This window comes from Oreochromis niloticus, linkage group LG4 (genome assembly GCF_001858045.2).
Source record: "Oreochromis niloticus isolate F11D_XX linkage group LG4, O_niloticus_UMD_NMBU, whole genome shotgun sequence".
Taxonomy (NCBI): domain Eukaryota; kingdom Metazoa; phylum Chordata; class Actinopteri; order Cichliformes; family Cichlidae; genus Oreochromis; species Oreochromis niloticus.
In genome coordinates, this window is record NC_031969.2 from 16,829,466 (window position 1) to 16,843,048 (window position 13,583).

A 13,583-nucleotide genomic window follows, 5' to 3' on the forward strand; every position below is an offset into this window, starting at 1 on the left:
GTTCATATTTTTTCCATCTGTTGATCCTGCTCTCTCTACATTTCGCTTCCATCTACTCTCTTTGCCCTTCCCTTCATTTTCTGTTTCCTGGTCTGTCATATTGTACCTTTTTGTCTACAGTTTTAGTTTCTAAAGCTCAAATTTTCCATCCTCCTCTATCATAAGCAGTGAATTCTTACACAAATTTCCCTTCAGGACACTGACACCTGAAACTTGCACTATAGCCAGAGCCAAGGAGAGCCATCAATAATTGACTGTGTACCGACACTAACTCGGCGTGTTGCGACTGCTGCCTTTTGAGAAGCCACGGTCTACTCAAAGTTTTCAAAACACAGCATCTAGATAAGATGAGGCAACAACAGACTGTTGTGCTATGCAAGTGAAGTGTAGAAAGCAAGGGCGACGTCACACAAGAGTAGATGTGGATGTGTGCTTTCCACACCGTTATGTCACGCTGCATCCACGGCCACACGCACGAACAGATGTAAAGAAAAAAGCTTTGCTTAATCGCTGTAGCAGAAATTCAAGAGATAGTAGAATTTTTGCATTTTTCAGGCCCTCTGAAAAATAAACTCTGTGCAATTAGTTTGTGGCTGCATGGCTCCCCCTGCTGTTTGAATGAGGTAGCACAGACTTATATACTGTACTGTCCCTTAAATACTGACATTTTCGCAGCAGTCAAAATACCCTAAATGTCATTCCTTTAGGCTAACATTTTATGACTATTCCTAAAGTGACCCAAATACATGCAAAATTACATCAAATACATCAAATTTATCTCTTTAGATTTTTTTAGATCCACCATTCTGGGTCAAATCGAGGAAAATCATCTTTTGAGGGAATCTTGAATCCTCAAACTATACATGCCATGTCTGTGTGTATTTTTTTATGGGACAGTGATGACAAAGTTGAACAAGGACCTCGACATTGTAACGAAGACTGTCCGTGTTCCCATCCCATTTGCCCAGATTGCCCAAAAGACACTCCATGGGAGTGTAGATAACTTCATGTTGCTGGTTATAGTTACAGTTACTCGTGTAACTCGGATTGTGACTGAGCATTAACTGTTTACAAAACAGGTCTTCATAACAGCATGAATAACAACTTACTCAGCGGGTCAGAAGGTTACCAGGTGTTCAGTCCAAAATACAGAGTACTATTCACTGTATAGCTAACTATTAAGAAATTCAGTTTAAAGCTGTCATAAACCTGGATGGAGCAGTTAAAAAGAATAACATGTAAAAGCCTGATTCTTTTAAACAAAAGCAACCTTCCTTTTTGTGTGTGTGTGTGTTTTCCAGGTTAATGGCGTTAACATCGAGGGCATGCGGCATGCAGAGGTGGTGGCCTTCATCAAAAAAGGGGGAGATGAGACCTGGCTGTTGGTGGTGGATCCAGAAACAGACGAGCACTTCAAGAGGAGGGGATTGATCCCCACAGTCAGCCATGTAAAAGGTGGGACTGTGCTACATCAGACTTTTTGATGCGTTTGAATTTCCAAGAAGCCCTGTTGAGGAAACACATGGCAGATATTTTATTGCATTATTTTGGTGAACATTTTTCCAAAAAAGATGTTTATAGTTTTTAAAAACTAGATAGAGCATTTTTCTTTGTTAGAAGACAGTCACAAAGGTAGCCTGTTTAAACAAAAAAGCTTTAAGTACTTTTTAAAAGACTCTACAGAGTCAACTTATAGTAACCGATTGTTCCACGGTTTTGGTGCCACAGGCTGAAAGGCTCTGTCATCCCCTAGTCTATTTAGTCACGTACAGGTAAAACTAACAAATTCAGAGCCTGTGAATGAAGACAGCAAGCAGCGGTGCAATTTGTAGGAAGCTGACATAAACAATCTGGAGCCTGGCCATTGTGTTCTGTATGTAAATATAAGAATATTAAAACAAATCCTAAAATCTCTTGGGAGTAAAGAATGTAAAGAGGATAAAATGGGAGTGATATGAGCTTACTAGAATGTTTAACAGGCTGGCCACATTTTGTATTGCTTGGAGAGGTGAAAGAGATGATTTGTGTAAGAATGTAAACAGGACATTACAGTAATCTAAACACGATGGCACAGAGGGATGAATATTTTTCTCCCGTTCACCTGAGGAGACCATATGTTGCAATTTAGAAATGTTCTTTAAATGAAAAAGGCAATAAAGGCAGAATAGAGACAAAGATTTTTCATCCAAGTTAAAGCCCAGGGAAGAATTCTTGAGCCTGGCATATTTTATGATATTGGTCTTGGTCTTGGTGATATTTAAAACAAAGTAATTGGTAGAGAGCTAATGACTAATCTGTGTTAAACAGTGGACTAGGGAAGGCACCCTGTCCAGCTGGTGAGGTTTAAAAGGCATATACAGCTTAATGTCATCACCTAGAAACATTTCATAAGAAATTTCAATAACAGATTGAAGGATGCCAGCTAAAATAAGTATTTAGAAAGAAAAATACTAATATCTAAATCTAACGCAGAGCCAGCGATACCAGCTAAAACCTTAAGCCTATAAAGTAAAATGTTACGGTTAATGGTATTAAAAACTGCACTGAAGTAAAATCCATAAAACGCCATAAAAAGATCATTATAGACCTTTAAAAGAGTGGTGGCAGTGGAGCTTTTTACAGCCAGACTAATTTGGCTTTAATTTGTTCAGTTCATCTGCTTAGCACTGACTTAAAAGTCTAGCATACACAAACAAATTATTTGGGGTATCTTCCTATGTAAAGTTAGAAGAAAACATCTAATGAGATCCCATTTTTTAGATGAACAATTATCATCAAATAATAAACAAAGTAAAGACAAGCACTATGTCAAATAAGCTGTGGGCTTGGAAAACACTTTCTTCATATGTGAATGTTTTCGCAGACTATGACGGTCCATCCATATCCAATGGCTCCCCCAGTCCTCAGATCAATGGCAGCTCTACCACTCAGTCCATCAGGTCCACGCACTCTGACCTCAGCAGCCAGGGCAACAGCATGCAGGTGGATGTGAGCATTCGTGCACAGTGACATGTTTGGGCTTTGTACCTCCACATAAAAGCCTCTACCCTAAACCTTTGTTTGCATCTGTCTGTCTCATCATTTCTAGCTGGCAGATGATGAAGGTGGCCAGCTGTCTGACCCCTTTGCCGAGATGGGCCTGAGTCTCAGCGCTACGGCGGCAGAAGAAAAGATGAAGGTCCATGCCAAAGAAAAGAGGAAGGCCCCGCAGATGGACTGGACGAAGAAGCATGAGCTCTTCAGCAATTTCTGAGACATTCTGCTCTAAGGACACGACAAAGGAGAGAGCTCTGTGCAGATCCCTGAATGGGAGACTTATCCACTTGATACACAGATTCTCTTCTTCTTAGACAAAGAACCAAGATAACCCTTAAAACAGAAGATATTTTCATCCTGGGATTTAATGTGACAGAATTGTTCGAAGGATTTTACTTCTTAAGTGACTTAATAGTTCCTTTTCGTTCAAGTCCAGCATAAAGGAAGTGTTATATGACTTTGTGACTGCAAATGCTCAGAAGGGAACTTTGTCCTTACATGTACTGCTGTCCTTGGGGAAAGTGCAGTCAAATATTCACAAATTTGCCTTTGTCTTTACTTGATGATCCCATTCTCCCTACTCCTAGAGACTCTTTTTGACAGCTATTTTTATATTTAAAAAGTATAAGCGACTATGATTAAACAGTATCCCATCATCGTGGACTGCGTTTGAGAGACTTTTGAGGACACTGTGACATGAATGATTGTGGATAATGTGGGGATTTTGTCCCACAGACGTCATAAGAAGCCCCAAAGTTTGACAGAAGATCACTGTGAAAGAGTTGAGACCCTCCACCTTCAGCCCATTGATCCCATTGATTGTAACCATTGATAAAGAAAATGATAGTTGAGCATAGTGTATCCTACATGTATTTGTACCTTTACTTCAATTACTTTGATTTAAGAATCCCCTACTTGTTATTTAACCATTAGTCGTAATAAGTGTATCACCACTAACCTCTATTTACAAAGTGCTCCAGTGCACACATGCATAACAAAGGGAGGCACCACTATTATTAATTGTCTTATTGAAGGAAATAATAGGCATGAAAAGTGAGGTAGTTTCTCAGGGGAAATAGTGTGAGGGATGAGTTTTGTTGTTGTTATTGAAGGCTCGATGTGTACAGCAGGGGGCGAACTTACACCATGAATAGAGACCCCTTTTGGCACTAAACGGAATAGATGTTTATCCAGACTTCATTCATCATTTTAAAATCTCCCAGAAACATTAAATAATTCAGATGAAGTGGAGAAAATAAACTTTAGATAATTTGAAGATGTATTTGTATTAGACAGCATTATTCAGATTTAATGTGAAGTGGCCTACACTTTATGAGCTTGTTATGTTTTGTTGGACTTTGATTCAAAGGTAAGTTGTTAAATATGAAGGTATGAAGCTCAGCATCATTTTATAAGTAGCTTTGGAAGGAAAATGTCATTGCTGGCCACGTGCTAATAATCAGTCAGTATTAACTATAGTATTCTCTTGTAAACAGGAAGTTTATCAAGTTGATTTGTGCTCAAGGAAGGTCAATATTTTGTGACATACAGTGCTGAGAGAAACTCCTGAGCCACCTTTCATTTTTTTTCTACATTTTGCTAGGAAAATAGGAAATATATAACAAAACATGTGCAAATATACTTGTAAATACAGTATGTAAGGCAAAAATTCTGATGAGATTGTAAGTCAATATTTTGTATGACCACCTTTATTCTTCAACATAGCCTGAATTCTTTTAATGGCTTTCTTGTCATTTCTTTCTTTTCTTTTCTTTTTTCGATAGGTTGAAAGTAACAAAGTGTCTAAAGATATCATTTTAAACTGGTTCTTTGCTAAGTTGTCTGTTATGTCTACATACAAGATTGGTTCATTCCTTGAGTTAGATCCCTTTTTTAAGCTTGAATGAGTCATAGGTCAGTTTTAAGTGCTTAACAAAAAAAAGACGCTTCAAAGACTGGACTGAAAATGATTGAAAAAGCAGCCAATTTCAAAAGAAGAGAGAAAAATTACAAGAAAATTGGCTCTATGAAAACAAAATATGAAGAAATGAAGGGTGGCTCAAGACTGTTGCACAACTCCGTACACTTACCTGCTTTCGGCCAGATATAAAGCCACAGCTAAAAGTACTTTGGACTTGCTTAGCCCAACTGTGTCCGGAAGGAACAAAATTCACCTAGAAAGCCCACTAATTAACTTCCGTGGTTTATTTTAATGATAATTTTTCTTTTAATGAGCTTTTGAGACAAACTGGACAAAAGATGAGAGCCAAAACACTTTTTTTTCTCTTTAACTGCACATCGCTAGGCTAGCTGTTAACGTATTTGTGCTAAGCTAAGTTAGCCAGCTACTCCCTACAGCTTTCTATTTTACTTACAAACAATAGAATGGCGTCTATCCTCTCACAATACAAAAACTAAAAGTATGAGTATTTACCATAACATTGAACTATTTAATGTTCAGCTTTTCAATATAAGAGGATCCATGCAAGTACACTCGTATAGATTGCATATGAAGCTAAATATCTGTATGTATGTATTCTGTAAGTGACAGCCCTGCTTGACCACTGCAAGAAGACAGTACGTTGGAGTCATGGTATCTATCACCTACAGCTTGAGCGGTTTGTGTGGTGTGTTGTAGGTTGTAGGGAGTGTCAGAGAAGCACACATTGAGGTCAAAGATGCTCTGGAGGATCTAGTGGAAGAGACTGTGGGAGCCATGGAGCTTACTGGGGATTATTACACATACAGGGACAGCTGTCATACACATGCTCACACACGTTGGGTGCACAATGTGTGTGGAGAGGAGTTATATATGCCATAATCCAACCAATATTGATATAATGTATGACAGCAAGTGGATTTCTGTTCTCATTCACAACCACAGTCTTTCCACACAGTGTCGTGATTCATCTTCAGTGTCTGTCTGTGTGCTGTAGGGCTCGCTCTGTATGTTCTGACAATCAGCAAAGCAGTCTCTTGTTATTGCGGCTCATGTTTGTACAGTAAAAGAATACGGTATATGTGGCAGGTTGCATTTTTTTCAATAAAGTGTGACAATGGTGTTTCCATCACTCTCCCTAAGATGGATTTGAGCTTTGTTTTGATCTACGTTGTATCACTGAAACATTGCTTCTTTCTATTGGGTTTTTTTTTATAGTCACAGTATCTCTCATTTGCTCCTGATTCCTCTCTTTCCCCCTGAAGCTACTCGTCCCTCTGTGGCCCAGGATTATGTGGGCATACGGTTTCAGTTTCAGCGTGTTGTCAGAATTCTCCTCTACCCAGCTGCTTTGAGCTTTTTGGACTGACAAAGGTGAAACCGAGGTCAAAAGTGCACTTGCGTGCACATGTCAGCGTGCATGGTGAATTTGAGGCTTTTGTGTGCACCACTATCGTCTGCCTTGAAGAGAACGACCTTCGGCTGTAATTTATTTTCACTCTATCTTCATTCATTCCACAGTCTTCTTCTATGACTATTTCACCACGTAAGCAAAGCACAGGTTCATGATAAGCTACTTTTTGTATTACTGAGAAATAGCTTTTTTTCAGGGTAGTGCAATGGTTCAGAACCTGGAGGTCTGGACCCCCAAAATAAATCTGGAGGGACATGAGAATATTAAGTGTATATGAAATAACAAAACTAATATAAATCACATTTGGCTTTTCTCTAATCTTGGCTTTATATGTAAAAAGTTGGGTAATACATGCAACACTCAAACTTCAACATAAACAGTCACAGCCACTGCATTAGTTACACCTTGGTAGTACGGAGTTGGATCCCCTTTTGCCTTCAGACGTCTCTTCATTCTTCTTAGCATAGATTCAACAAGATGCTGGAAACATTTCTCAGCGATTTTGGTCCCTTTTAACATGGTAGCATCACAAAGTAGCTGCAGATTTGCGAGCTACTCATCTGTAATGTAGATCCGACCATTCCACCACAACCCAGTGATGCTCTATTGCGATCTGATGACTGTGGAGACCATTTAAATGCTGTGAACTCATTATCATGTTCATGAAACCAATTAGAGACTTGAGCTTTATAACACGGAGCATTATCTCACAGGAAGGAGCCATCAGAAGATGATAAACTGTGGTCCTAAAGGGATTGACATGGCAGCATGGCATTTAAAAGATGATCAATTGGTACTGAGAGACTCAAAGTTTTGTAAGAAAATATCCCACACACAATTATATCACCAGCAGCAGCCTGAACCACTTTACAAGGCAGGATGGATCCATGTTTTCATGCTCTTAATGCCAAATTCTATAATCACAGCAGAATTTGAGGCTCATCAGCCACCATTTTTCCAGACTTTCCTGTTCTGGGCCGACAAAAGTGGCACCTAGTGTGGTCTTCTGCTGCTGTAGCCCATCTGTTGTGCGTTCAAAGATGCTCTTGTGTGTACATCAGTTGTGATGAGTGGCTATTTCAGTTACTTTTGCCTTCCTATCAGCTTGATATGAACTATGACATAAGCAAGGCATTTTCATCCAGGGAACTGGATATTTTCTGTTTTTTATTTACACCCTTCTCTGTAAACCCTAGAGATGCTTGTGTTGGGAAATCCCAGTAGATCAACAGTTTCTGATCTACTCAGAAAACCTGTCTGGTACCAATATTCAAAGTTACTTAGTCACCTATCTTCTCCATTCAGCAGTTCCTCCTGACTATGTATACACATATAAATTCATTAACTTGCTGCCATATAATTAGATATTTGCATTAGCAGTTGAACACTAATAAAGCGTCCAGTCACTGTATATTATTATGGGTGTGTGTAAATTCCCTTTATAGTGAAAAAAAGAAAATACATAAAAGGCAGTCCACTAGGGGGCACAACCAGGATTTAGGAATCCAGGAAGTAGGCCAAACCTTACTTGCTTCAGTCTGCTAGTACATCCAGTGCCCTACCTGATCTTTGTGAAAAGGCAGTGCTACACGTGGGCACATTATCAAACTCCCTGGAGGTTATGGCAAGGCCGAGCAGTGACGCCAGCACATCAAAGGACAGGCGCCGTTCAAAGCACTCTGCAATTTCAGAACAGTAAAAAAAAGACAGCAGAAAAAAAAGCAGGAGAACAGAAGCAGAGAATAGAGCCACAGGTGGGCACTTTCTGTTTAGCCAATGCAAGCATTTTTACCTACTACTGATGATAGATGATTGCCTGTCTTGCACCCTAGTTTTCTGTTCTCCTGCACTGTAATACCTCAGTGTAAACAGTTATTTTCACCTATTTGCAGCCTGCTCTTTTCCAGCCTTAGTTTATATTCTGTTCAGGCTGTGTGTGTGTGTCCTTTGATTTTGTTTGCATGCACCTTAGCGCCACCATCATCCCACCCAACTATGCCAACCATTTCACAGTGCCAGGGCTGCCCGGGATGCCTGCAAGGAGAGAGAGAAACCAGAGACTGACAGGGAGGTGCACAGAGAGAGAGATGGAGGGGAGGGGTGGAGGGGTGCGTTCCCATGGCAACTGTGTTTTTGTTAGCGCTCGTGAGTCAGACAAGCAGTGAGTCACAGTCAGGAGGAAACACACACACACACAGTCACATTCATACGCTCCCACTCACTCAGAGAGAAGCCAAATAAGGACAGCTACATGCACAGAGAAGGAGACCGAGAAGGCAGAAAAAAAAGAAAAGAAAAGAAAAAAGAGAGGGGAACGAGACGGATAAATTGCTCAAATCCAGAAATAATCGAGAGGAAGGAAATAAAAAAATTTTAAAAAGCTACAAGCAGGCCAGGTAAATGAAGAAAATACAAGGAGAACTAGGATAGAAGAGTGGACCAAAAGTGGAGAGAAGCAAAAAAATAAATAAATAAAAGCCAAAGGGCATGAGCTGCAGGCACATAACCTCTCCCCAGAGCACCCTTCACATGGGCGGAGGCAGCGGAAACACACATACAGACACACCCAGTTTGTGCACACCTTGGCTTAACTTGCTAAACCACCTATTTATTGTCTCGCGGCTACACACCGAGGAAGGCCACCTGGTTATGCACAGCAAACTTTGCATAATCTGCAGGTCAATGTACACTTTACAACTCTTTTTTTTTTTTACCCTAACAAACTGGAAAAAGCGACAAGGTTAGCAAAGCTGACTCTTTTGACTTCAGATCTCGTCATGTAATGAAAATGAGTGATTAAGCCCGTGTTTCATCATCATCTGTCCTCTGCGACCAGTCGACGTTCCCACGGCCTGTTGCGAGTTTTTTATAGCGGTACGGTCCTTTGGGTGGTAAACATGACTAAAAATTATTTACACAAAGAAGGTGTTTGTGTAGGCAGTACCAGAGCGTGGCTCACCCCCGTTTAAAATGTGTGTTTTGACTGCTATTGACCCCTGCTGAGTAGCAGAAAGTAGACCACCGCACACAAACGCACACAGATCTCTTTTTTTCCTTCTTTCTGCACTGATGTGTGCGCGTGTTTATAAGCTGTCATAAACGTTCACACACTGGAAGATCTAGCTGCTTCACAAAGCTGACTACCATCTTCCACTCACGGGCTTTTTTTCTGGGGGGGGTTTTGTCCTCTCAGTTCAGTTCAGTGACTTTTAATGGTATGATATACTACTGGAGCTTTTGTGTAAATAGTGAATGAATGACTGCATTTAGTAGTATTTAAACGGAACATGTGTGATCATTTAAACTCTTTAAAACAAACCGGGTGAAAGGAGGGAAAAAAATGCAACTTTTCCCTTCTTTCTCTCTGCTCTAGTCTTTGACTGAAGTTCAGCTCAAAGCACTCTATCAGAGCCCGTGTTGATGACCTGTCTTGTCAGCTTTATATGAGCAGAGATAAGGCACTAGATATTTCAACTGTCCTCCAACGGCCATGAGTTTGTTCAGCTTTTTTTCCCAGTTTGACAATGTACACAATATTGTCAAAAGTATTCACTCATCTGCCTTCACACGCATATGAGCTTAAGTGACATCCCATTCTGTATTCATAGGGTTTAATATGATTTCAGCCATCCCTTTGGAGCTATAACCGCTTCAACTCTTCTGGGAAGGCTTTCAACAATTTTAAGAAGTGTGTTTATGGGAATTTTTCACCATTCTTTCAGAAGCACATTTGTGAGTTCAGACACTGATGCTGGCTCATCGACTCAGCTCTAATTCAACCCAAAGGTGTTCTTTTGGGTTGAGGTCAGGACTCTGTGCAGGCCAGTCAAGTTCTACACCAGACTCGCTCATCCATGTTTTTACGGAGCTTGCTTTGTGCATTGGTGCGGAGTTATGTTGGAAGAAGAAGGGGCCATCCCCAAACTGTTCCCACAAAGTTGTGAGCATGAAATTGTCCAAAAATGTCTTGGTATGCTGGAGCATTAAAGGTTCTTTTCACTGGAACTAAGGGTCTGAGCCCACCTCCTGAAAAACATCCCTCAACGAAGCTTTACACTTTGCACAATGCACTCAGACAGCCACGGAAGTGACTGAAACACCTAAATTCAATGATTTTAATAGGTGGGGGAATATTTTTGGCAATATAGTGTGAGTACAAGCCTAGAACGTAAAATGTAAGTGCTGTACTTGGAGAAGGGGTGGGGGGTCAGAGGTCACTGCTGAGTGGGCAGGGTATCTGGGAGCTAACGAGGGAGGGTAAAATGTGTTGTGGAGCTGTGAAAGGGCGCAGGACTTGGGGAGAATGTGTGCGCCTGTTAACGCGCAAGTGATTAATGAGACGGAGGAAGCCAGTCGGCCCGTGTGTGTCACTCCAGATGATGTCAACGGTTGAACAGAGGAACAGAAACAACCCCGTTGCTACAGACAGGCTTCCTCTCTCCTGCGCTGAAAAATTATGTGTTACACATACAGTACGCCACATTTCATCAGTTCCTCATACAGAGAAGGAACAGCACATCCATGAGGAAGGTTCACAGGTTTACTTTATTCTCTATAATTATTCCTGACTTGAAGCAGTTTCGGCTTCCTCCTTTTTGCAGCCACAGTGGGCGTTTCATTATTTCTGTCTTAAATTTTCTCAATCACGTCTCTGTGGCGGCTTGTCCTGCTAACGGTTGATTAAAGTTCTGGTAGTCACATTCAAAGTAAGAGTCGCAGAAATTCCCCTGTGAATTTTTGGGGCCCTGGTTTCTCTTCTGATGCTGCGCAAAGGTCACCTCTTGGTTTCACAGGCTATCAGTCTATGTTTTTGTCAGCTAATATTCACGCGATCGAGCTGACTTAATCAAACAAGAAATCATGAAATCAAATAAAATGACTCATAGGATGTTATAACCCGATTATAGCATTTCGTTCTCACTCTGCTGACTTATTTATGGTTCCTAGAGTATTTTAAACGTAGAATGAGAGAAAGAGCCTTCAGTTTTCAGGGCCTTGTTCTGTGGAACCAGCGCCTAGTTTGTATTCTGGAGCCAGAAACCCTCTCTGCTTTTAAGATTGGGCTTAAAACGTTCCTTTTTGAAAAAGCATATAGTTACAGCTGGATCGTGTGACACTGAATCCTCCCTTAGTTACGGTGCAATAGTCCTAGGCTTCTGGGGGCTTCCCGTGATTCAGTGTTTCTTTATCACTCACCTCTTTTAACTCTATGTCTTTTTATAAACCACTCTGAATTTAATCATTAGTTATTATTAATCTCTGGCTCTCTTCCACAGTTTGTCTTATGCCGTCTCCCTGCCCTCACTGCCCAACCGGTCACGGCAGATGGCTGCCCTTCCCTGAGCCTGGTTCTGCCAGAGGTTTCTTTCTTCCTGTTAAAAGTTTTTCTTTCCCACTGTTCCCACGTGCTTACTCATAGGGGGTATTTTGAAGTTTGGGTTTTTTCTCTGTATTATTGTAGGGCCTTTAAAACTAGGTATGGGTATCGTTTAGGTTTTTATCTGATACCGGTGCCAAACCGGTACTTTTGAAATGGTGCCGGTGCTTAAACAGTGCTCGAACCGGTGCTTAAAGAATGGAGAACACAAACTTTGTCCAAAAACCTCTTGTGTTTTTATTTTTAGAAGTCTCTTTTTTTCTGCAAAATGATAACCAAGTTAGCCTTTTCTGTTGATACAACATACCTCCTTTGGTTGGAACCGGTGCTTAAACAATGGAAAACACAAAATTTGTCCTAAAACCTCTCATGTTTAGCTGGGTTTTTTGAAGAAAGATAACAGTGTTAGCCTTTTCTGCAGCTATAGGGCATATATGGTATCACTCTATCAAACAAGAAGACAGCCGCATGTAACTACGACGGTGTTTGTTCACCTTACATGCATTAATGTAATAATGTGGTTAGCCTACTCAGCGTAAATTACACACGAACAACATGAAGCTACTCACGCAGAGGAGAACGGCTGCTGCTGCCGTCATCATCCGTCATCATTTCTGCTACACTGGCAGGGCTAGGGGCCAGGACTCTCTTCTTCGGGTTCTTGGGGGATGTTGCTAACTCCGGGTCCGAAACAAGCACCACACCCGCAGTAGATGTGAAACGGTGTGAGGTCTTGCAGCAAGCTATCAAATACAGTGGATTTCTCGGCTTTTAAAAAAGCGCTATGATAAAAAATTATCGCCAGGTGTTTCATCAGATTCGAGGAGTTACCTCCTTTGCACAGTATCACCTTAAAGCACTTGTTGCAGGCTGCTGAGTTTGCATCTTTTGCTGTGAAGTACAGCCAGACTTTTGACCGCTTCGCCTTGGGCATTTTTAATCTGTAGCTCTGCTCTAAAAGAACGTACGTACCTGGGCCCGCCTACTATCCTTGGAAAGGTAAAATGATTGGCTAGAATCCAAAGTGTATGACATCTCAGGGGGAAAAAAAAAGCACCGAAAAAAAGCACCGAAATAAAGCACCGAAATAAAGCACCGAAATGTGCGCTGCTTTTCGGTCTGGTTACTACGTTTATGCCGATACTGGTACCCATCCCTATTTAAAACGCCTTCAGGTGATTGCTGTTGTGATTTGGTGCAATATAAATTAAGCTGAATTGAATAGTTTTAGGGCACATCTAATACAACAGTTTCAGTTTCTTTGGGTTTTTTATCAATTTCTTCCTCTGTCTATGCTTTATGGTGTTTTAACCATAAATGAAACAAAAGCTATGATTGTGGCTGTGGCCAGCACTAATATTGTTTTCCATCTTCATGGCCCCACTGACAAATAGGTCATTCAAGCATATCTGCTTTTAATCTTTCCTTCTCCCTTCAACTTGTTTTGCTCTGTCGCTCACTCCCATGCTATGAGCTCACTTCAATAAAATCCACCTCTTTCTTCTTCTCTGTTTATGTGTCCTGGGAATTCAACTGTTGACTGAGTTTTGACACCAGAAGCTGAACCCAGAGGGGTTGGCTGGGTGCATGGATGGATGGATGTCTATCAGAAAGGGGGCCACACAAGAAAGTATGGGGCAGTAGAGAGAACAGGAGAAAGGGGCAAAAAGAAATCACATCACACAAGAAAGTTAGGTAAGTTAATGAACTGGTGTTGAGTACAGAGACGTCAACGAGCAAGAGGGACAGCAGCAGTCGAAGGGGGGGAGCGAGGGCCAAAAGAAAGGCAAGCATAGAAGGCAGGGGGGTTGTAAAGG

At 41.1% G+C, this 13,583-nt stretch overlaps 1 protein-coding gene across 3 annotated transcripts in view; it reads left to right on the top strand.

Moving 5' to 3' along the window:
• Nucleotides 1-6,112, top strand: part of LOC100699590 (Na(+)/H(+) exchange regulatory cofactor NHE-RF2) — a 37,677-nt gene extending 31,565 nt beyond the window's left edge. For 2 of the 3 annotated variants that reach the window (XM_005457711.4, XM_005457713.3), the window contains exons 4-6: nucleotides 1,302-1,455; nucleotides 2,864-2,988; nucleotides 3,089-6,112. In XM_005457711.4, the coding sequence (XP_005457768.1) occupies nucleotides 1,302-1,455; nucleotides 2,864-2,988; nucleotides 3,089-3,253 (444 nt within the window). In that variant the 3' untranslated portion in view covers nucleotides 3,254-6,112. The remainder of the gene's footprint in view (nucleotides 1-1,301; nucleotides 1,456-2,863; nucleotides 2,989-3,088) is intronic. The other variant, XM_005457712.4, reaches the window with a different exon arrangement.
• Nucleotides 6,113-13,583: the final 7,471 nt, after the last annotated feature.